General features: G+C 47.3%; 2 protein-coding genes across 5 annotated transcripts in view; both read right to left on the minus strand.

Moving 5' to 3' along the window:
- Positions 1-280: 280 nt before the first annotated feature.
- Positions 281-17,526, minus strand: JMJD7 (jumonji domain containing 7). Of its 3 annotated transcripts, XR_016440309.1 has the most exons (9): positions 17,397-17,526; positions 16,698-16,851; positions 15,754-16,007; positions 13,597-13,653; positions 12,638-12,733; positions 5,630-5,706; positions 2,320-2,479; positions 1,630-1,971; positions 281-499 (listed from the first exon to the last, which is right to left on the minus strand). XR_016440309.1 is itself a non-coding variant. In XM_090033362.1 (8 exons), exons 1-8 carry the CDS (start codon positions 17,470-17,472, stop codon positions 411-413), a joined length of 963 nt encoding a protein of 320 aa, XP_089889488.1. In that variant the 5' UTR covers positions 17,473-17,526; the 3' UTR covers positions 281-410. The 3 variants fall into 3 exon arrangements, 2 of the variants coding, with proteins under 2 accessions (XP_089889488.1, XP_089889489.1); XM_090033362.1 differs by lacking the exon at positions 1,630-1,971; XM_090033363.1 differs by lacking the exon at positions 1,630-1,971 and having other exon boundaries at positions 17,198-17,511.
- Positions 17,527-18,384: 858 nt separating this feature from the next.
- The window catches only part of MAPKBP1 (mitogen-activated protein kinase binding protein 1), a 131,317-nt gene continuing 126,045 nt past the window's right edge, over positions 18,385-23,656 (minus strand). For both annotated transcript variants that reach the window (XM_090033365.1, XM_090033364.1), the window contains exon 31: positions 18,385-23,456. In XM_090033365.1, coding sequence (XP_089889491.1) covers positions 23,169-23,456 — 288 coding nt within the window. In that variant the 3' untranslated portion in view covers positions 18,385-23,168. The remainder of the gene's footprint in view (positions 23,457-23,656) is intronic.

Raw genomic sequence — 23,656 nt, forward strand, 5'->3', positions numbered from 1 at the left:
TTATTTATGCCAGAGCTTTTTTTCCTTTATTATTCTGCCACTTAACAAATAGATCTCTTGGGTACCACTCTGTATATTCTCTGCAGACTTTATAAAAGGGAAAAGGTTTGCATTTCGGAGTTTCTGAAACCTGGACTAGGTCTGTTAAAATTTTGTTTCATTTGTGAAACCTGAGGCAAATTGCAAAGGCTTAAAAATGAGGTCAAGTATTCTCTTGTCAAAACACAAAATGCAACCAACTGGCCTGAAATTTCACCAAACTTCTGTATGATGTCATCTCCAAAGGCAAACAACACAGTCATCCATTTAATCCACGTTCTGTTCTTCTGGCTCAAGCATAATATTACCCCAGGAACAGGAGTCTATTACATCAGACAGAAAAGTTATGAGCCCCAAGCCTCCTTTCTCTGCTACACCAGTTTCACAGCCTCTGAGAGAGAATCTAGTAGTTGATAATAGCTGTACTTCAGGTCATATTCCATGTCATACCAGTAATTCACTAGAGAAAAAAGAAAAATGGAAATTGTTGCAGTTTGGTTTAAGAAATGCTTTATGGGCATGTTTGTACACAGATTTAGAGAGCTATAATAGCATACATCAATGCTGGGTAGACTTTGAAAGAAGTACAGCAAGCACAACGTAGGCAGGAATTTTTGCAAAGTTCTGTAGATACATATCTGTTTTAACCACATTAACCCCTAAAAAGCTCATCTTTGGCTTTCCCAAATTAGAGGCAGGAAAAGTATTTAGATCTGCTGTAATCTAAACTAACACCACCAAATTAATTTAAATGTACTACCGAATCTAGATATGAGCCTCCTTCCTGCCATATTTAGTGTATTACAGATAAATGAACCCTCTTCCCTACATGGACCACCAGAAAGTGTCCATATTTTATTTTTTTAATTCGGGCCACAATTGATCTGCAATGCACTAGCTATCTAAAAAAAGAGGCAAGTCAAACACATTGTGAAAGCTTCAGTGGTTTTTGGTGACTGATGAAAGTTTGCTCCCAGCATCCATTAGCTCAGACTCAAAAAATATGCCTTCATCCTATACATGTGAGGCACAATTACAGTACATTTCATGGATAAGAGGCTCCGCGTACATACTGAATTCTCCAAGAGTTACTAGATGAGGCAGAAGGAAACTGTCAAAGCAGTCCAACCTTTTCTCAGGCTAGTGATCCTCAATTTTTTTTTAGACTCAAGGCATCCCTTGCAAAATGCCAGCTCTTAGCTTTCGCTCATGTTTTGACAACAGAAAAATAACAGGGCAAAACTTCTGTTGCACAGAACTCAAAAAGACACCCTTAAAAGGTTTCAAAGCACCTGTGCCTCCCCCTGGTTGAAAATCACTGCCTTAGACCAGGGGGGGTCAAAGATACAGACCGTGGAATCCTATCATCTGGCCCATGATACTGCCTGTGAACCTTGGACTGGACTCACATGCAGCACACACTGACCCCAGCCCCACGTGCTGTCCATGGCCATTGGGGCCAGGCAGGGATGGACACTGCAGGCAGTGTACAGGGTTGGTCTGTGGACCCATAAACTGGCTCTGGGGCCCTCATCTGGCCCACAGGGCCTGGTAAGTTTGATATCCATCTTAGACTATGCCTATATATACCTGATTTGCCAGCAGAAAGTTCTGGTGGCAGTCAGCAGCCACCACCACCAAGCTGCCTGAGCACATGGCCACCTGCGCACTTCTGGTCCCTCCACATAGTTCCATGATGGTAACTACACCACCAAAGCATGAAGCTGTCCTCTGGGAAGGCACCAGCTGATGAATGGATCATAATAGCCAGCTGAAGATGTGGGACTGTCTCCATGCCCTGGTGGGCAGCAACAAAAGCTTCACTCCACTCATCAGAACTGGAGTAACTCTGGCCGAAGAGTGGGGTGCTCTGCTGCTTCAGAGGGGCTGAGTGTGCACAGACTCAAAGTTTTGAAGCTTTGCCAGGAAGACCTGATAGCATAAAGCAGACCTATAGTAAGACCTAAATGGCTTAAATGCTGGCCCTGGAAGCCAGAAATACTAATTTACAATTCAGAAATACTAATGTATAGCTTAACTATCTTTTCAACCATGGAAAGTATAGTACTAAAACAAATGCTTCCAATATTTGCAGTGCTGTATGTTCACTTTTCTAACCAGGTTGATATTTAATATAAATTAGAATGTAGAAAAATAATCTATTTAAAAGGATCTTTGGCCCCAACCTGATCTCGGTCAAGAAAATGAATGGCATCTCAGGCATGTCTAGCAGGAGCTATCACAGACTACAAGTCTCTTTGGCACAAATGCTCTTCTTACCTGCTATACAGCCATGTGACTGCTGAACATGATGGAACCAGAGCGAAGGGAGGTACAACATCTCACCAGCTTTGACTACGCAATGCAAAGGCTTTGCTTGGTCATACTCTGGGTATCGTTTCAGATCTGGATTTAAAGGATCCACTGGAATCCATGGTACCTACGTGGAGAAGAATATTTAAAGTACATGGTGAGATTTGACAAGGCAGTATCTACACCCAAAAAACGAAGTTGATAAATAAAATATACCCATACCTAACAAAATACCAAATGTAGCTGTGAACCCTATAAAACCATATTATTGCATCAAAATGCTTCTTTCTAAAAGAATAGATCAAGGGATCCACCATCATCTGTAGATTCTGTAGAAACCATTTTGGAGATGGTGGCAGTAGAGGTGACACAACAGGTAGTGAATTGAGGAGAGAAATGGACAGGAAGGAAGAGTTTTCTTGGAGAATTCCTAAATGAAGTAAAATAGGTTCCACCATTGGTAGGTAAACTGAGTTTATGTCACTTAACATTTGTTGAAATGTTTCCAAGCCAAAGCAGAGTAACTATAACCAGTCTTTCCCTCCTTAGCCTTTTGTTTCCTTAGGTCCGAGAATGAATTGTAAGCTGCGTGAACATATATAGCTCTTTTCACTACAGTACTTTATTAGCTCCTAGTCTTGAATGTACTTATTCCAGGTGCATCCTAGGAATTACGGAAATACTATTATTCTAATGTTATACATGAGCAACTAAGGTACAAAGGAACTGAGCTGTCTGAAATGACACAGGATGTTTGCAGAAAAACTACAAACAGAACCCAGGCCTCCCGAGTCTCAGATCAACACCCTAAGCCAGGGGTGGGCAAAATACGGCTTGTGGGCCAAATCCAGCCTGCAAGGCCGTTCTATCTGGCCCACAGGGCCCCTAAAAAATTCAGAAAATTAATATTATCTGTCTTTGGTTCCTGTCAAAAATGACCCAGGGGACCCCGGTGGGCTCATGCAATAGCAGGGCCTACCCAGCCCCAGCCCCCCAGCTGGAAGTCCCAGCAAGGGCTTCTGGCCTGGGAACATGTGGCTCCCTGGCTGCACCTGGCACAGGAAACTCAGGTAAGGTGGGCAGAGGAGGACCCCAAGCAAGGAAGGAACCCAGAGAAAAGCAGCCCCTTGCCCGCCCTGTGGCCGGCGGTCCCTACTGCAGCCGCTGGCAGCCTGTGAGGAGCTGTCCTGAGCAGGCACAGGCAGCCCCACATGGGCTGAGAGCAGCTCCAGCACTGGGTGCTGGCCATGGGGCAGGGAAGGGGCTGCTTTTCCCCAGGCTCAGCACGAGCTTGTAACCCGCCCCCACAGCCAGCCTGGGCTTGCCGGTCGGGGCTGCGTTGCAGCAGCAGCAGCTGCAGCCCCCCCCACTTGCCACATGGGGCAGTGTTTGCTGCTGTTGCTGCCCACCTGGAGCTCGAGCGCTGGCCAGCCCAGAGGCAGCGGTGGCAAACACTGCCCAGCGTAGCAAGTGGGGGGGCTGCTTTCCTCCGTGCCAAGCAGCTGCTGCCACCATGGTGGAGCCCCAACAGGCAAGCCCAGAGCTGGCACGGGGCCCAGACTGGCAGCAGGGGCAGGTTACAAGCTGGCGCTAAGCCTGGGGAAAAGTGGCCCCTTGCCCACCCCGTGGCCAGCCCCCTGTGCTGCAGTCACTCACAGCTCACGTGGGGCTGCCTGTGCCTGATCAGGACAGCCCTGCACAGGATGCAAGCGGCTGCAGCAGGCAGTGCTGGCCACAGGGCAGGGGAGGGGCCGATTTTTCCCATGCTCAGCACCTACTCCTTTCCTGCTGGCGAGCAGGGGGTCTGGGCTGCACACTGCCCCTCGCCTGTACCGCAGGGCTGGGGGGCACTGGGAATGAGCAGGTGCACAGGGTCCACACTGGTGTCCCAGGCACCAGTGACAGGGTGGCAAGAGCACAGGGTCCCAGCCAACAGAAGCTCTATGGAGCCAGGCGAGCTCCCCACTCTCCCTGCTGGTGCAGTTCCGCCCAGCTCCACAAACCCCTGCCAGCCTGCGCCCCCTCTGGGCCACACCAGTGGTGGCCCTGAGATACTGGTTCCAAGACATAGGGACATTGGTCCCAAGGTAGTGACCAGGGGTCAGGGCACCTGTCAAGGGGCAGGGATACCCATGCAGCCCTCGACAGCTTGCCAAAACTGGGTAAGTGGCCCTCTACCCAAAATAATTGCCCACCCCTGCCCTAAACGTTGGCCAATCTTTCTTCTTCTCACAGTGTGAATAATGCAACAGCATGTTTCTTAAGGTGCGCCTACTTTAAAACACTAAGTACAAACAATACATTCTGCTACTAATAAGAAAACATACTTTGTTCATCACAGTTTTATTGCACCGGAAGGTACTGTTCTGGGTTGAGACTCATTCCTGGTCAGAGGTCTAGCTCAGGGTCTATACAGAGCAATGCATTTCATCCTTAATGGAATCAGTTCCTTTACTAAGAATTCACTTAAAAAAGTGTTGCTGGATCCTTTTCAGAGTGATGCACACAAAACGGTGTATTCTTTTAACAGCTAATAACTTCAGGGATTCCCAGTGTGCAGTAATCCCCAGTGGGACTACATGACACACTGTACTACAGAGCTGACTAATTAACTCCACAGTAAAGCATCACTGTCTACACATACAGCACTATTAGGCTGCAGTAAACTAATTAACTCCTCTGTAGAACCGTACTGCCGGACACAAGTACTATCCTACAGCAGACTAATTACATGCAGCAAAAGATACATGTAGATGGGATGGGGCTGGCTGGGGCATGAAAGTGATACAGCTACAGTGCAGGGGCTGCCTGCCAACTACCCCTGCACTGTAGCACCCTTGTGCCACAGTCAGCTCCTCTGCAACATGTTGAGTCAGATCGAAGCAGTGCCAGGCCAGCAGGCTGATCCCTGGGGCTCCTTGCCAGCTGGGGCTGCTCTGCCCTGGCTCAGCGTGCTGTGGTCCCAGGCACATGTGCAAACACTGCATCTGGGAGCAATAAAATCCAATGCAAACTGAACCAGAGTTTATTGCATGTGCAGATAACAGCCAATATATCTTAAAATATCCTCCATAGAAACAGGATGTACTTCCAAAAAAAATAAAATCCTGAACATAGTCTTCTTTAATCCTATTTTTTGTGAAGAGCAGATCCAACATCTAGCCATAGGTTCACTTTCAGAGTATTGGTGCAGTATGTGAAACTCCTTTTCATTCATTTATTTAAACTTGCAGAATTAGAAACTGATAATGCTCTGTAATACAGATACTGTACATACCTTGTCCATAGCATCTTTATCTACAACCTGAAATGAGCCATTTTCTGATATGTGGTACGTTGCTGGGAGGTAGAATTCTGGAAGCACAGGGCACAAAGAGATAAATGTCAGCCATCTTAATTTCACAGAAAGACATCTAGTAGCAGTGGGTGACAATTTCACTATAGACACAAACGTCACCAGCTCCAGTACTCTTCCTCTTCTTCTTTCCCCTCGTTCAGTATTGTGGCAAAAGAATGAAGAACTCACATAACATCTGAAAAAATGAACAATGCCTTATTCTTCCAAATGAGTTATTTTTCCCCTTCCTCAAAACACACACAACCTTTCTTTCATGACCCCACTCTCTGTGTTCTAGTATCTCATTTTCCTTGTCCGAGTCACAAATTCTTCCTTTACTTACCCAGCATTGTATTCTCTGTTTTCACAGCTTCAGTCATTCTCCAAGACAGGCCTCACAATTATTAATGACGTATGGCTAATCTTTCATTTCTAGATGCACCCTACTTGGTTTATCATATTTGGACCCCTTACTCTACTTTCATTGCTTCGGCATTTATGGCTTTCTAATACTGCATTCCAGCAGTTTCCTTTCCATTAACCTCATCTTCAAAATTCAAGACTTGTCCTATTACTAGATCCTAAAACTGCAGCCTTAGCAATAGGATGTTTTACAAAAAGTAAACCACATGCTATGAGTTTCCAAGTAGCAAACAATGCAAGTATAATAAGTGTCTTACACACATGTGTGCCCCCTTACCGGACCCGGAGCAGAGGCGAGAGCAGCAGCGGCAGCAGAGGCAAACATAGCAGCAGCGCAGGCAGCAGCAGCTGATCCCCCTAAGGTAAGTGGGGCAGAGGGACCGACGCAGCTGAGCCGGATCTGGAGGGGAAGCCCCCCTGGATCCCTTTTAGCTGAGCCGGTAGGGAGCCGTGCTCCCAAGCAGCGCGAACAGATAGCGCAAACAGGTGCGTTCTGTAAGACCGTGCCGGCATTTGCTTTGGTGTTTGCGCTGGAGGGCAAGCAGGAAGGGCCCAGAGGCAGACTCCTGCTAGCGCAGGGCAGAGGCACCACATTCAGCTAGAAACAGGCAGCAACTCCTACGATGGTGTCGACATAGAGTGCTGTCAGGGCCCCTGCCCAGGGGGCACAGCCTTCCCAGGGCTTGTCTGAGGCCTCCACCCAGATGGAGTCCACAGGGGGGCTGGCGTCCCCCAACCCCCTGGCCTGTGGGAGCTGCCCAGCAAGGCCTGGGGGGGCGTGGACTGGGGACCCCCACACCTGTCCTGCAGGCGCCTGCCTTAGGGCCCTGGAGGTGCAGGTGAGGGAGCTCCAGGAGGAGGTTAGCAGGCTGAGGGGAATCCGAGAGGCAGAGGAAGAAATTGACAGATATTTTCTTTTCATGCAGGGTTGTATGACCAAGGAGGATGCACCACAAGAAGTGCCCTCCACTGCTAAGTGGCAGACGGTCACCTCCCGTGCCAGGGCTGCTCGTAGTACAGCAGCACCAGTTCCTCCAATCCGGCTGGAGAACAGGTACAAGGTCTTGGCAGCCCTGGAGGAGGAGGAAGGAGAGGACAATACCGGGGAGGAGGCAACTCCACGCTCCCCACGTCCCGTGCAGGCTGAAGGAGATAAGCAGGCCAGGAAGAGAAAACGTCGCATGATCGTCATTGGCGACTCCATCCTGAAAGGTACGGAGGGCCCCATCTGTCACCAGAACCCCTTGGCACATGAGGTCTACTGCCTACCTGGAGCGAGGATTCAGGACATGAAAGGGATGCTCCAAACCATAATCCAGCCCACCGATTATTACCACATGGTCCTAGTCAATGTGGGCACTAATGATGCAGCCAGGAGATGCCCTGATCGCCCGATGGAGGACTACCAAGCTCTGGGGTGCGTGCTGAAGGAGATGGGTGCACAGCTGGTTTTCTCTTCTATCCTGCCAGTGAGTGGATGTGGCAGACGGCATGAAACGTGCATTGCGGAGACCAACTGGCGGCTACAGGAATAGTGCTTTGAGGCGGGCTTTGGCTTCCTCAGCCACGACCGGCACATCACGACAAGAGACATGCTTGGATGGGATGGGCTCCACCTTTCCCCTAAAGGTAAAGGTGTTCTCTTCCAGGCTGGCGGACCTCTTCCGGCGGGCTTTAAACTAGGCTCATCAGGAGAAGGGGAAGTTGAGGGCAGAGGAAACATCGGACTGCCAGACCAAGCAACACCCACAACTACAGCCCAGCCTAGACCAACGAGCAAAACAAATAAACAGGTAAGCGACAGGGGCCAGGGCAGTGCCGGGACTAGGGGGTCAGTACACACATCCACAGAAGGCCTCAAACGCTTCTACACAAACACTCGTAGTATGGGAAACAAGCAGGAGGAACTCACCCTCCTGCTAGCTGACACCAGCCCGGACATAGTGGGGATCACTGAAACGTGGTGGGGCTACAGGCTGTACAGGAGGGACAGGATAGGAAGGAGAGGTGGGGGCATGGCACTCTATATTAAGGAGGAATACATATCCTCGTCAATTAGCAAGGAGTCAGAGGAAGGGCACTCTGAAGTGCTTTGGGTTAGAGTACAAGGCAGTCGAGGGGAAAGAGATTTAACGGTCGGGTTCTACTACAGACCTCCCAACCAGGGAGAAGAGCTTGACCAGGAATCCTTGGGTCAGCTCACTGAGGTAGTGAAGTCTAAGGATGTGGTAGTCATGGGGAACCTGAACTTCCCGGACATCTGCTGGGAAGAGCAGTCAGCCAGGTCTGAATGCTCACGTAGGTTCTTGGCCAGAGTGCAGGACCTCCATCTAACCCAGGAGGTGCACAGCCCCACCAGAGGAGATGCCTTGTTGGACCTAGTGCTGGCCACGGGTGATGACCTGGTGAGGGGGCTGTGGGTGCTTGACCACCTGGGTGACAGTGATCCTCGCCTGCTGGAATTCACCATCCAGCACAAGGTGGCAAAGGCATCCAGTAAGGCAGCAGCCCTAGATTTCAGGAGGGCAAACTTCAACGAGCTAAGGAGGATAGTTGGGGAAGCACTGAAATCCCAGAGGGGAGGGGAGCCAGGTGTCCAAGAAGAGTGGTCGCTCCTTAAGGAGGCGATCCTCCAAGCCCAAAGGAAGGTAATCCCAACGAGGATCAAAGGGAACAGGAGGGCACACAAGCCTCCATGGCTCACCAAAAGCATCCAGGAATGTCTCCTTGCTAAAAGGGAGGCGTACACCCAATGGAAAGAAGGGGACATCACCAGGGATGACTATACTGCAGTCGCTCGGGAATGTAGGGGGGCAGTCAGGAAGGCCAAGGCAGAGATGGAATTAGGGCTAGCTTCCCAGATTAAGGACAATAAGAAGTCCTTCTTTAAATACATAGCGGGTAAAAAGAAGGTTCCGGGTAATGTGGGGCCCTTGCAGGACACGTTGGGAAATTTGGTCATCACACCAGATGACAAAGCTAACATGTTTAATGATTTCTTTGCCTCCATCTTCCTAAGTAGGGACCAGAACAGCCACCTCCCTGCTGGACCCCCCTCAGGCCCCACAGGAGGCACACCTGGACCAAGGATTAGTGAGGAACTAGTTAGGGAACTTCTGGAGGGACTAGACATATTCAAGTCAGCCGGTCCAGATGATCTCCACCCTAGAGTTCTAAAGGAATTGGCTGAGGTCATTGCAGGACACCACGGCTTTATGAGCGCTCGTGGTGCTCTGGTGTGGTGCCGGGGGACTGGAAGAGGGCCAACGTGGTCCCCATCTTCAAAAAGGGGAGGAAGGAGGACCTGGGAAACTATAGGCCAGTTAGTCTTACCTCAATCCTAGGCAAACTGTTTGAGAAAATTATTCTGGCACACATCCAAGAGGGCCCAGCAGGGGACTGCATGCTTGGGGGCAACCAACACGGGTTCATCAGTGGCAGGTCCTGTCAGACCAACCTGGTGGCCTTTTACGATCAGATCACCAAATAATTAGATGCAGGAGTAGCAGTGGACATAGTCTTCCTGGACTTCCGGAAGGCTTTCGACACTGTCTCTCACCCCGTTCTTGTTAAGAAACTAGGGGACTGTGGTGTCGACGCCCACACAGTCAACTGGGTCACCAACTGGCTGGAGGGCCGCACCCAGAGGGTGGTAGTGGATGGGTCCTTCTCACCCCGGAAGGACGTGGGCAGTGGGGTTCCGCAGGGCTCAGTCCTCGGGCCCGCACTGTTCAACATCTTCACCAGTGACTTGGATGAGGGGGTAAAAAGCACCCTGTTCAAATTTGCTGATGACACTAAGATGTGGGGGGATGCGGGCACACTAGAAGGAAGCAACAGGCTACAGTCAGACCTAGACAGGTTACAAGGGTGGGTGGATGAGAATAGGATGGGATTCAACACAGATAAGTGCAAGGTGATGCACCTGGGGAGGAACAACCAGCACCATACCTACAGGCCAGGGAATTCCCCTCTTGTCAGCACAGAGGTGGAAAAGGATCTTGGAGTCATCATTGACTCCAAGATGAACATGGGCCGGCAGTGTGGGGATGCAGTCAGGAAGGCCAACCATATGCTGTCATGCATCGACAGATGCATCTCAAGTAGGTCCAAGGAGGTGATCCTCCCCCTCTATGCAGCACTGGTCAGGCCGCAGTTGGAGTACTGGGTCCAGTTCTGGGCGCCGCACTTCAAGAGGGATGTCGACAGCATGGAGAGGGTCCAGAAGGGGGCCACTCCCATGATCAGGGGGCAGCAGGGCAGACCCTACGAGAAGAGGCTATGGGACCTGAACCTGTTCAGCCTCCAAAAGAGAAGGCTGAGGGGAGATATAGTGGCCTGTTATAAACTAGTCAGGGGGGATCAGCAGGCATTGGGGGAGTCCCTGTTCCCCCGAGCACCACCAGGAGTGACCAGGAATAATGGTCACAAGCTGGCAGAGGGTAGATTCAGGCTAGATATCAGGAGGCGCTACTTCACAGTCAGGGCGGCTAGGATCTGGAACCAACTTCCAAGAGAAGTGGTGCAGGCTCCTACCCTAGGGGTTTTTAAGAGGAGGTTAGAGGAACACCTTGCTGGGGTTGTTTGACCCCAGTACTCTTTCCTGCTATGGCAGGGGGTCCGACTAGATGATCTGTTCAGGTCCCTTCTGGCCCTAGAAACTATAATATGATTAAAAAAGCAATATAAAAATCCCACACTGAAGTCAGCATAGGAACACAGGACTGGAAAGAGGTCCTGAGTCATCAAGTCCAGTCCTCTGTGTGTATAGGCAACTGTTAACCAAACAACGCCCTCTCCTCCCCCCGATCACTAACTCAAAGCAAAAATTGCCACTTCAAATCCTAACACACAACTACAGGGAGCTATATACAAAACAGCAAGAACACCCTACAGCACAGGGGTGGGCAAGTATTTTGGCTGGAGGGCCACTAATGAGTTTTGGTGTCCTCTCAAGGGCCACATCTTTCTCACTTTCCTCTCCCCATCCCCACATCACCTGGAAGTACAGGATGCCCCAATCCTCACCCTGCCCAGAGCTGCAGCACACCCCAATTCCCACCCCACCTAGAACCCAGTGGCTGCATCTGCAGCTTACTCCAACAACCTAGTGTGGTGGAACTAGCCCTGGGCAGGCACCAGTGTCAGCTGTGGATGCAGTTGGCACATTCCGGGTGGAGATCGGGGCATCCCCACCCCGCCCAGGACCACAGCATGCCCCAATCCCCACCCCGCCCAGAACTGCAGCATGTCCCGATCCCCACCCTGCCCAGAACCTGCTGGCTAGGAAGGGTGGGGTGGCACTGCGGGGGAGGGGGAGGCCAAAGGGAGACATTAGTGATAGAAAACAAGGTAGAAAAGATTTTGTCTGTGAAAAAGAAAATAGTGGGAGATCAGAAAAATAGGAATGAAAGCAGCTCTAATTTTTCCCCCTGCTTTCTTCCCACTCCCTTACCTGCTTTACCTTTTGTCTTTCATATTTCTACCTAATTTACATCCTCACTGACATCCTGCCACACTTCTAGCTTCTCTCATCCCTTGGAGTCTCAGAACAGCAAAGACTCCTTATGCTTGAAGAAGAGTGACTGTGCCCAAAAGCTTGCCAAGAACTTTTTTCCAACTACTCAGTTGGTCTAATAAAAGATATCACATCTACCCAAAGAAGCTTCCCTGCCTATGTCCTTAGACCAACACAGCTACAACCAAAAACCCAGCTTTCCCCTAGTTAAAATTCACCTCACAAATGTATTTGTAAAGAGCAAGCAAATTCTGTCTGTCAGTTTTGCAAAATTAAACAAGGCAAGCTCCTTTAATCTTCTTCCAAAAGAGAAGGACTCCGTTCCCTTGATCATCTTAGTGAGTCTTTTTTGACTTGTTCCAGTTTAAGTTCATCCTTTTAAACCACCACACACAGTATTCTAAATGGGGTCTTACCAATGCCCTGTGTGATAGTATTAGTACCTCTCTGTCTGTAGTCTATATATGCTACCTAATGTACTTAAGATTGTGATAGCCTTTTTCACAGCTGCATTGCACTGGTGATCTTACCGCATATAAAAGCTACCAATGAAAATACACGAATATTAACTGGGAATGTGTATACTATCCAACCTGTATAATAAGGTTAGCAGAGATATGGCCCTCAATGCTGCCTGCTACAAAGCAGCACACACTGGAACCAGCCTTATGTGCTGCATGCAGTATATGGAGGCCATCTGGCATGGGCTGCACATGGCGCAGGGCCAGTCTGAGGGATGCACAGCATGCAGTGCTGTGCTGGACCAGCCCTGCACATTGAATCTGGGGCAAGTCCAGACAGAGCCCATAAACCAGTTTCATGTGCCAGATCTAGCACGTAAAGCCAAACTGGCATGGGCACCACATGCAGTGCATGGCCCAGACCTGTGCTACATGCTGTATGTAGCACGCATTTCAGACTGACCCCACTCACACCCTGTTTTCCTTTGTCACATATACAAACATACACAAACATACATGGATATGCATGCATACTAAATCGCATACCATATGGGATGAAGGGACGATCACTGGGTGGATGCAGTAGAAAGTGCTTCTCTCCAGAGATCACACAGTACAAGTTCTCATAGTGATCTTTATGTACTAAAATTGAGAAAGAGAAGATATGGAAAGAAAAGAGAGGGAGAGGGGGAGTTGATTAGCATTGTTTCTTCTTCTACCATTCAACCTGTAGCAAACTGAAAAGGTCATGTCTTATCTTTAGTGTTTTCCTTCTCTTGTAGCCAGAGGAAAAGGAAAACAACAACATTTCATATACGTATAAACATTTCACTTTTCATTCATAAGTATTCCATATCATTTTAACTACAATAAACAGGCAGTAATACAGATACAGTCACTTCTGGGAAGGAGTGTGGAAGCCAAATGACATAAAACAGACTGATCAACCGTTTGAGGGCAGTGGGAATTTGGGATTTATAGTATCAACTCATCGATTCTTGCCTGCTATGCACTCAACCATACAGAAAGTAGATAGCAATCTCAGATCACTAATTTAATGAATCCAGTGCCTACCTTTACACAGGGCATTTGTTAGTAACTGAAAATTCAGAAGAAGAGGAAAACATCCAAAATGCTATTAATTGTGCAATATTCTACATGACAGAGGAAATTTTTCTTGACTGTAACAGTGATTAGCTGGCACCGTACATGAGAGTGAAATACAAATACTTCACTTGAAGCCAATGTCTAAGACATATAGGAGAAAAACCCTCAGTACCCTTCCTAGAACAACACAAGGAACATACATATAGGGCTACAGCAGTTAGAGGCTGAGGAAGGGTAGGTGGAGAGAAAGGTCATCACAAAATAGGAGGTTAAAACAGACCCTCCCCATCAGAACAAATGGGTGATGCCTACCCATCCTGTTTTGCCCTCAAAAAAAAGTGTGTCAAAATCTGGACTGAGAGCACAAGACCGACCAGACAGCACCATATAATACGCACAGGATGTCACAGCACCAGACTCCCCGAGCCAGAAATTCACGGCATCAGGCTTTTTTCCTGCAGAGAGAGAAGAGGTAATAACTTACAAAAGAAAGAGAATTGAACTATTACGTTTAAAGAATCTCAAAAGAAGAACTTCTAGCCAACTCTGTTTGTATCTCTCCTCCATCACTCTCAGTAAAAATGTCAGTCTTTATTGCTAATAACCCAAATACAACTGTGACCTCCTTCCAGAATTAGGTCTACTGCACTAATCCATTAGACCTGTTAATGGAACACTATTCATCCCTACAGATAATGACCATAGCTATAACTTTCACTTCCTGGAGACTTGGATCTAAAAGTCCTAGCTCAAATCACAAACTTCTGTACATCTATGTACCTTAATTCCAAAGGGACTGTGATATTCCCATTGACAGGAGGAATTTACATCACTATCAGGCGAGTCATGCAAATTCAACAATCCATTACTACAGGGGTGTTAAATCAGCCAGCCCTGCAGGGCCAGTCTGCAGACCAGGTTGGGTCCACACACCAACTCCATACACCAGAGCAAGGACTCAGGGCCAGCCCAGTGTGGCAACTCATTCAGTGTATGTCCTGGACCACCACTGCCAGCTGCATGTAGTGTGCACAGGCACCAGTCAGGGGCTCATTTATGGAACTAGTATGGGGCGTGCTCTGCATGAAGTATTCACACCAGACCAGCTCTGCACACTGGCTCTGATGTGTTGGGCCGGTCTGTGGGCCTGATCTGGACCAGCCAAAGAGCCAGAATACAGGGCCAGTCTGGCAGGGTGCCCCATGCAGTACCCCAACCCAGCTTTGTGCAATTTCCACACTGGGTCCAGCACCATATGCTACATGTAGCACATGCCAGCCCTGGTCCAGAGCTCATGCTACATACAGCTTGCACGCCAGCAGGGGGCATGTGTTGCATGTGGCACACATGCTGGACCAGCCTTGCGTAGATGCAGGGATGGTCTGTGGGCCTGATCTAGCCCTGAAGCCAGCATGCAGGGCTGGCTGGTACAAACACCGTATGTAGTTCATGGCGGAACAGCTCTGCAAGGGGCCAGCCTGTGCCACATGTGGTGCACAGGGTCAGTCCTAAACTGACGAGCTGGATCTCAGGGCTTCATAGGTCAGATCCAGCTAGCAGGCCCCATCCTTGACAGTCCTACGTAACTGACACTTATAACGTCCCAAAGGGCACTGGCTGGATGAGCAGAACACAGACAGTCCACGGGCCAGCTCCAGCACATGGAGCCACATCTGTGAACTATATCCAGCCCACAAAATTTTGTGCACTAGGCCTGGGGTCACACACTGGGCCTGACCCCATATGATGGCTCTGGCTGGTGATCCGTGCTGCGTGTCACATCCAGGGCCACAAACTAAACTCCCATGCTGAGTCTCAAGCCCGCATACCAGGTCCAATCCTGTGCACCATATCCAGGGCTGCACACCACGTCTGGTCGTGGACAGACCCCATAGGCTGGCCTAATCCACCCATGCCATTTGGCCTGTGGGGCTCTCAAAATATTTAGCAACAGGGGAGCAGTGGAAGCACTAATTGCTACATGTCTCCCAGAGCCATGGAAAATAATGCTGCTACCACTTCCATTTGCCAAATTTCCAGATGTGTGGAGAGCCCCACAGGCCCATTGTGCCACTGCTGTAGGCTATTGTCCAGCTTTTGCACCCAACAGCACATAAAGAATTGATGTGGCTAGAATCATGTCTTGCTACCTTTGACTTCCTTTGCTCAAATGACTAGTTACCTATTTACAAATAGGTTAACAGGGGCCATAAGTCCAAAGCAGGACTCAAACTCATGCTTCAGGAGCCATGGTAGGACACCTTAAACGCTCTAATGCTCTCAAAAAAAGTCACACCCTCCCTATTACCAATTCAGTTTCATACAGGGTACATGAGCTCAGAACAGGAGACAGCCAGCATTTTACCCACTATGTGGACAAAAGTTCTGTAGACTACTATAACAGCTAAGTCCAAAATGCATGTAGGGCAATAATTTTGGAGCAGGCCAAACCAAAAGGCCAGGTTAAACTATTGTGTAAACGCTTCTTCTTGAGATAAGCTGCAGTAATCAAAAATATAACAAACAATATTTAGCATATTTGTTTTTTTCCTTACCTAGTGCCTCACTCATCCACAGTATGTCAGGCTCCACATCACCCAAGAGCTCAGAGAACTCCTCAGTTAGGTTTGAACACTGCTTCTGCACATAGAAGACACCAGGAGATGTCACTTTTTTCTCCACAATGTCCAAGAAGCTGCTGAAAGGCATGTGTCGCTCTTCTGGCATAACAAACCGGTCCTGATAAACTGCATCGGCGTAACCATTTGGTGTTACAGCCACACTCACCGCCTTGGAGCCCATTACCTCCCTGAAAAATATATCTGAGGTTCACAGTCATGCGAGGACCCCTAGCGAGCAAACATGTCAGATCTCAGCGGCAATTTTTCAAAAAAGCAGTCTGCTGTTTGGATGTACCCAGAACCCTTCTCTCTTGGCTATCAGAACATTTCTAGCCATTTACATACTGCACCTCGCTGTGTACCTTTAACAGGATTTGTGTGTGGTTATTTTAATAATCCTAACCACAGCTCTCCAGGCCTGTTCACATAGCACTACCAACACTGCTGTCACAGGCAGCCCCATCCCAACTCAGAGATGAAATTCTAACATGTTTACCGTTCATATGTTACTGTTACATGATGTGCAGTATGGGCCACTTGGTGCTGAAGGGGTAATGGGGACAAGGACATTGCTTTATCTACTGTAGGCTTGATCAGGGCACTCTGCACATTCTTCCCTTCTCCTGTTGGTCTCCCTTACTTTTCTTCACACAAATCAAATCTTCCACTTCCCTGAATGAACCCCCTCAAGGTACCACAACACAGCAGCTCAGGGGAGTTGCACCTGAATGTTGGGCCTTTGCACAAGGAGATCCTAAGAGAAGGACTTCAGACATGCATGCCCCCAGCCTAACCAACAGAAACAAACAGCAAACAGCTCTCTCCTGACGGTCTAAATCATTAGCCGGCTACAGGCTAGTTTCAAAAGCAATTCCTACCTGAGGTAGGGCAGTGTCCACTTCTTCAGAGCTGGCCAGTGATTGAAAGCATTGCGAATGATGCAGGGCTTGTTTGGACATACCCATTCCCGATGAAACTCCAGAGGAGACCGTGGGCTCTCAAGGTAGGGCACAGATTCTGCCAGGCTCAGCTCTGCCAGACAAATTCAAATCAATTTTACTGAACTGCAACCAGCTCAGGCCCCTTGCAGCCAGCTAAAACTACTTTTCCCAAGGAGTCTTGCCATGTGGAAGACCAGTTAGAAACTTTCTCAAGGGGATTGCAGGCCACGGAGAACTGAAGCAAAGGAAACTGATCCCAGGCTCTTTGCAACTCAGAAGCTAGGTACTGACAGAGTGAGCTGCACAGGCAACCTCTGCACAGCCAGCCTGCTCTCTGAACCCACTGCTGGCCGCACTCCATCTCCCCAGGGACAAGGACTTAGACACAGACGTTGCCAACGAGCATCATCAGTACTGGGCTTGTACAGCCTAGACACCTGAAGTAGCCCGATCATCTGCAGTGTCCAGCAGCTTTAATGATGGTGACTGAAGCACGGGCAGGGGCATCCAAGCACGGAAACCTTGCCTTCGCTGCTGGGATGGTCTCTGCCGATACCTCGCTGATGCCAGGGGGCAGCCTGGGGCTACTCACTGCCTTTGAAAACGTGTTATGCCCCTACAGCCGCCCGCTCTCACCCCGCGCCTCCGCCGGGAACCCCGCCAGGCACCGCCGCACCCGCCGCAGCGCCGCCCCCGCCCCGGCCCCCGCCATGCCGGCCAGAGGCGGCCTCGGGCACGCGGGAAACGGGGGTGCGTGCGCGCGCGCGCGTCATGTGCATGTGTGTGTGCGCATGTGCGTGCGTGCGTGTGCAAGACGTACGCGGCTGCAGCCGTTCTCGGGTCTGACGCGGACAGAGCGGTGTGGGGGCAGGGCGGGCAGCGGGCCTAGCGCGCCCCTCGGGGAAGCACCGGCCTCGAGGCACGGCACGTCGTAGCGCTGCAAGAGACCTCGGGGGGGGGGGGGCGTCCCGCTCTGTTCACAGCGGGATCCTCTCCCACCCAGCCGCCCTCGGCAGCAGTTGTCTGCCCCGCTCGCGGAAGCCTTTGGGAAGGAGGCTCACGCAGGACCCGGCCCCACACGTGGCATCACTCTGACACGGCGGAGCAGCAGGGAAAGCGGCTTGTGCTCGGGGCTGGCTTGCCCTCCTTCGCCCTCAGGGTGCGAAGGCCTGGACCCCTACTCGAAGCTTTTAGTGAGGACCTATTCCCTCCTCGCCCTGTCCAGAAGTCAGCCAGCATTTGGGGCGCTTCGCTTGTCTACTTCAGGTAGAAAACACTGCATCCCCCCAGGGTACATTCTTACCAACAGTGATTGCAAACCAAACTCAGATGAGCTGCCATCACTGCAGCGCACTGTAACACCTTCATCCATTGCAATGGTCTTTCATGGCTGGCAGGCAGCCAGCTGATAGACTCGCTTCACTACATCTTTGAATAGACAAATTTTTCTTTTAAATAAAAAAAATGGCATGACTCAGTTGGAAGTCGATGATGATGGAAGTCAAAGAACAGAGGCAGGCACAAGGAGGTCAAATTCCAATATCCAGTAGTAGAAGGAGATCAGTCCAGATCATCATTATGGTCCCTTTGGGTCATAAAGTATATGGAATTTCTGAAGCACAGCTTGGTAACAAATGATCACATTTTTATTGAAACAATTTAAAGACATAGAGTACAAATGGATACAGAGTTAAAAACAGCCCCCAGGTGGGTGCTTCACAGTGCAAAAACCCCCACAAACGTAAAACCTTTTTTCAAATAATTATAAAAGACATTTTAAAGATTTAATCCATTTTTACTGAAAGCCAAAGTATAAAAAAACCACACATTTATAAATAAAGGGTTTTTTATTATTATTTTAAAATGGTGGAGGAAAAACGGTAGTGTTGAAAAAACACAGGAAAAGTTTTATGTCTGGTGCCTATGGCATAACTAAGACATGCAGCGTGGACATGGCTTATTCCTAAAGTTGCTGCACCATGCATTTCTGTCCATGCTTTACAGCAGACAACCCACATGAATATGCAGTCCAACTTGGTGTATTATTTACAACAAGCAATCTGGAATTGTGGACACTCCAGTCTTACCTACAGAAGGAACCATCTGCTCATCACTCACTCAAGGGCTGAAAGGAGTCCTGTCTTTTTTAATGAGGTTTTTTGTCATTAAATATCTGGCGCATGAAGGGGAGAGACTTACATGTGTATGACTTAAACAATATTTAAATACCTCAATTTCTGGGTTTTTAAAAATTTATATTATGTACACACACTTAAAAAAAAAAATCAAGTCCATATGTTTTAATCTCCTTTGGAGAAACACAGATTCCTCTGAGGTGGAGCAAGATCAGTAGGATGATCAGAGGGTGCTGAAAGGCCTGCCCCAGCCATTACCTGGGAGATTCAATAGAAAGGAGACAACCTGAGAGAGAAAATGGAAGAAATGCAGACTCATGTAAGAACACCAGTTATGTGTACCAGTGTTTGACCAGGGAGAAAACCAGAGTGATTTGTACTTGAAAGAATCACACACAAGGGATTTGCTGTCTCGTCAGATTCAAGCACTTCTTACTGCACCAGGCTGTTCATAGGTCTTTGTTCCCTGTTCTATGGGCTTACACAGGAAAAGTAATACAATCTACACCAAGCTGAAAAGAAAAACTATTGTATTTTCAGCCATGAGTGTGCTGGTAAGAGCTTATGCAAAGACAACACACTGGCAGACCAAAAATTCTTTTACAGACTTCTCTAAACAGTATTTTTTTTCCACACACGTTGTTTTACATCTGTAAACATGTGCATACACGCACACGTAGTAAAGGCCAGACTCCAATAATGCTCCTCCTCTTCATTTTCCAGCTGTCATTGTTCAGGTTTTCTCAACCCAAGCAACAGAATAAGCTATGATGAAGGCATATGCTTTATATGCAGGTCAAATGTAGGCCACATGGCCAGCAGCTACCACCTTGTTGAGGACATTTGTGCTCCAAACTGGCATTTTATGCAGCATGCTGCCAGCAATGGGAAGTCACCAGTGAATAACCATCTTACATATATTGTGTCAAGCTCTCAAGCTAGAGAAACTGCAATGTTTGAGGAAAGAAAGTATTCTCAGCAACCAATTTGTAGGGACATCACCTTTATTTCATCGGGCTTTAGCTGCACAGCTCTTCTTAAATGGTAAAGCCTTGCGCAAATGGTTGAATCTTTCCAAACCTTCTAAAGAAACAGCTTAGATGGAAGCAAGTGGGAAAACAAGAGGCACAATAAAAAGGTTCTAGAAAAAACTCTCCCCTCCCGCCTATTTATACCACTACATACACTCAGTCCTCGTTCTACCTCCCTGAAGCCATAAGACTACTGTACTATATCTTTCATAGCCATTGTTAACCAACCTATATTCTTGAACCCAAGCTTATTTCTATTCCTAATGGCTATTCTCCTGAAACTCCTGTGTCTACTATTCTAATGCATCTAAGGCTACTCTACTTCTCACCCCTGGCTGATCTACTTGCTTAAGACCACACCTAGCACCATTCTAACCTGACAGCTGCCCCTTGTTTATTGTTTTCCCATCAACACTCAAGACTACAGGCAAAGCCCAATTCTGGCAGGCACAAAAATCCTGTTCATATTTTAAAGTTAATTTCAAGTAAATTATTTGGAGGGAGCCCTAGTTCACAGCACCAAAAATTCTATTAGCTCTTCCTTTTTACCTCCAACAATTCAAGTTAAATCATGGACTTGTTTAATATATCCAACCAGAATGGCTCTGGAACACATTTCTATTCCCTCCAGGCTCCTGGAGCATTCTCTCCAATCCCTTTTTTTGTTGCCACCTCATTCTTTACCTAAAAATAATAAAGGGAATTAAAATTGTGCAACAGAAGGAAGATAAGGAAACCTCAAACCACTATTGTAAGTATCAGAAGATACTTTGAAGAATCTGCTATTTTACCTGAGAGAGTCTGTGGCCTAATACAGCAAGAAACCTGTGTACTGAAATGTACCTTTTCACAGTCTGAACATGGAGGAAGAAAACCTGGTAATCACAAAGACTGCCTAAATCGGGCTATTTAAAACAATATATAAACGAACATGATTGCCACCATCTATTCCACTAGCAAGTGTCCCCTCTGGAACTTTCATCTGAAGAGACTCCCAGCGCTTTTCTCCTGTCCAAACAGCTCCCTCCCCTTGGCTAGAAATGTTACCCATAAAACCCTAGCACACCATCCAATTCAGAATTATGTAATGGTGGGAGATGATCACCACAATAGAACACCTTGAGACTTAAACTTTGAATTAAAATACAGCCCTATTTAACCAGATGTTACACAGGATGTTCAAAACTTCTGAAGACAGATTTGGTTTATGGAGGAACCAGCTGGAAGGCTCAGAAATACATTTCCTTCATGCTACCATGCCTTCAGTCCTGAAACTCAATGAACTGATGACCAGCTAGCAAATAGAGCAAAGGCCCTGCAGTGCATAGAGAAGGGTCAGCTGGCCTTGGATCAGGCTGTACTGCAGGTCTCCAATCCCAGAATGCGTCTAAGTCAAGTTACCAGCTGGCCATATTCCAGAGTACCACAGGATCAAACAGACAGCCAGCTCTCCACTTGGAAAAACGGTTGCTTCAAGTCCTCAAAAATTGAACAACGCTTTGTGCATTGGCCAGCTTTAAAAAACCTCTGTTGATGTTGTCAGACATTTCCATTCAAGGATAAAATTAACTGAAGCGTGGCTGACATACTGGGGTTGTATGAGTCTTGAAAAAAGACAAGTAGTGGTAAAAAAGGAACATTTTAGGCAGAGAAAAAATGTGAATACTCTATGTAACTATCCATTTTTTTTAGGGGGGGCAAGTAAATCACATCTTATTTTACTAGCTTATTCATATTGACAAAGCGCAATATTAGATACAAGCAAAGACACAACAATGCACAAATTATCATTGGGTTGGAGAAGGGCAAGGCAAGAAGAGTATTGCACACTGAATTCTGCAGGGGCTAGGGTTTCTATTTCTCAATTGAGAGACCCATTAAAGGAAAAAAATAATGGAAGGATGCTGCCAATTATATTCCTGAATAACCTATATCTACACCTATAATGTATACTGGCTACTCAAAATTCCTGGGAGGTCATTTTCTGTAGTTAAGTAGAATGGTTTTAGAATATGCTTCTCTAGGCTGTAGATATTGTTTTCTTGTAGAGAGAGAAAGTGAACGTGCTATTAGCAGACTTTCCTACCACAACAATGAAACCATCAAACTGGCACGGATCAAAAGCTGTATCAATCCTTTCTGCTATCAAAGGCATCACAAAGAGATTGAAGCCCTAACTTCCACCCCACTTCTCCAAGAAAACATTTAACACAAAAACTCCTTCTCAAAGTCACATGGACATCAAGAAATTAACATCCATATTCAAAATACAGAATATGATTCAAATGACCTTTGCATCTGTATTTACATTTCCCCAATATTTAAAATCTTATTTTTAATGTCTGATGAAAGACCCAAACTGAAGTATGTGAACACCAACTGTGTCAATTTCATTTTTAAAAAGCTACTATCATTATGGTTTAAAACAAAAAAAAAATCTTGAAAACCTTGGTCCTTCAAGGATCAAAGTACTCTCCCCTTGAGGCGAATGCAGATAAATTATAGCTGAGACAGTTTTTTTAAATAAAAAAAGCATGAAAAGCAGATAGGGTAACCATGACAACAGGAGGATTACTGAAGGTAAAAAACCAGACACATGGGAAAAGAAGATCATCAAGACAGGATGAAGCAGAAACTAGCTCAGTAATTGCACAGACACTCCAGCCTGCCTCCCTGTTGAGGTTTACTATAATACAGAGATTGTGCCTCGCTGGGATGTGACAAAGGAGCAAAAAATAAAAGGAAAGGAAATGGCCACCATAACATGCGACAACATTAGAGAAACAGTGAGGAATAATAAATTAATAAATAAACTTTTAAGAGTCTGCATCTGGATTCTGACGAAACTCTGGAGAGGGAGCAATTGGCTTATTCCACATCTCTTTCAACAGTCAGCAGTTCAGAATTTCTTGAATAAACTGGATTTTTTTGTTCCTATTGGAGATGCCAAACATTCCGGCTATGAAGAAATTTCTAACAAGTTTCTCTAAACTCCTTTTTCAAAACAGTGTGTCCAGAGACAGAAAGCTGAAGAGCAATGGAAAAAGTTATTAAAACTGTGGCCAGCACATTACTAAAAACTATGGCAAATCAGTTTTATGGGCCTGAGGAAAGCAGTTTTAAAAAAGATCTTTTTCCCCTTTCAGATAAGGGTGCAGATAGCATTTGTCTGAGTCTATCACTGTGGTCTTCCTGGAGCTATTTCCATGTATTAAAAAACATTTTTCCTTAAAGTCATCCCTTTAAATGTCCATGCGCCGTTTCACAGCTTGCAGCAGTAGCTCTGAATACTGTTCCAATAAAGCCAGAGTCTGCTCATCTCCCAAACTCCTAGGACTGGATAGGGTGCTTCCATGTTCCTCAGTCAGCTGCCTAATTTCCTCTTGGGGCTTTACCACCACTTTCTTGGCCTTTGAGAGCTCTACTCCCTCCTTCAGTGAATCCAGTTCTTTCTTCATAGAGGAGAATGTCTCTGTCAAAAGGCCTGCTATCTTATCTTTGTCAGTAGAAGACTCCATGTCAGTTGACACCTGGAGAGAAAGTAGATTAGCAATGCAGTTAGTATTTAGATAAATTCATAAAGAAGGCATTTTCAAACTTTGCGTCTTCATGCTACAGACATGCCTAAGAAAAGGGTAAAATGGCTGCAATATCAATATTCTTTAAGTTGTACTGGAGAGTGCACGTGCATTCATTTAGAGAGAGTCAAACTACTACTGCATTTCATATT

This window comes from Crocodylus siamensis, chromosome 2 (genome assembly GCF_052110815.1).
Source record: "Crocodylus siamensis isolate JL-2025a chromosome 2, ASM5211081v1, whole genome shotgun sequence".
In the NCBI taxonomy this organism is placed as follows: Eukaryota; Metazoa; Chordata; order Crocodylia; family Crocodylidae; genus Crocodylus; species Crocodylus siamensis.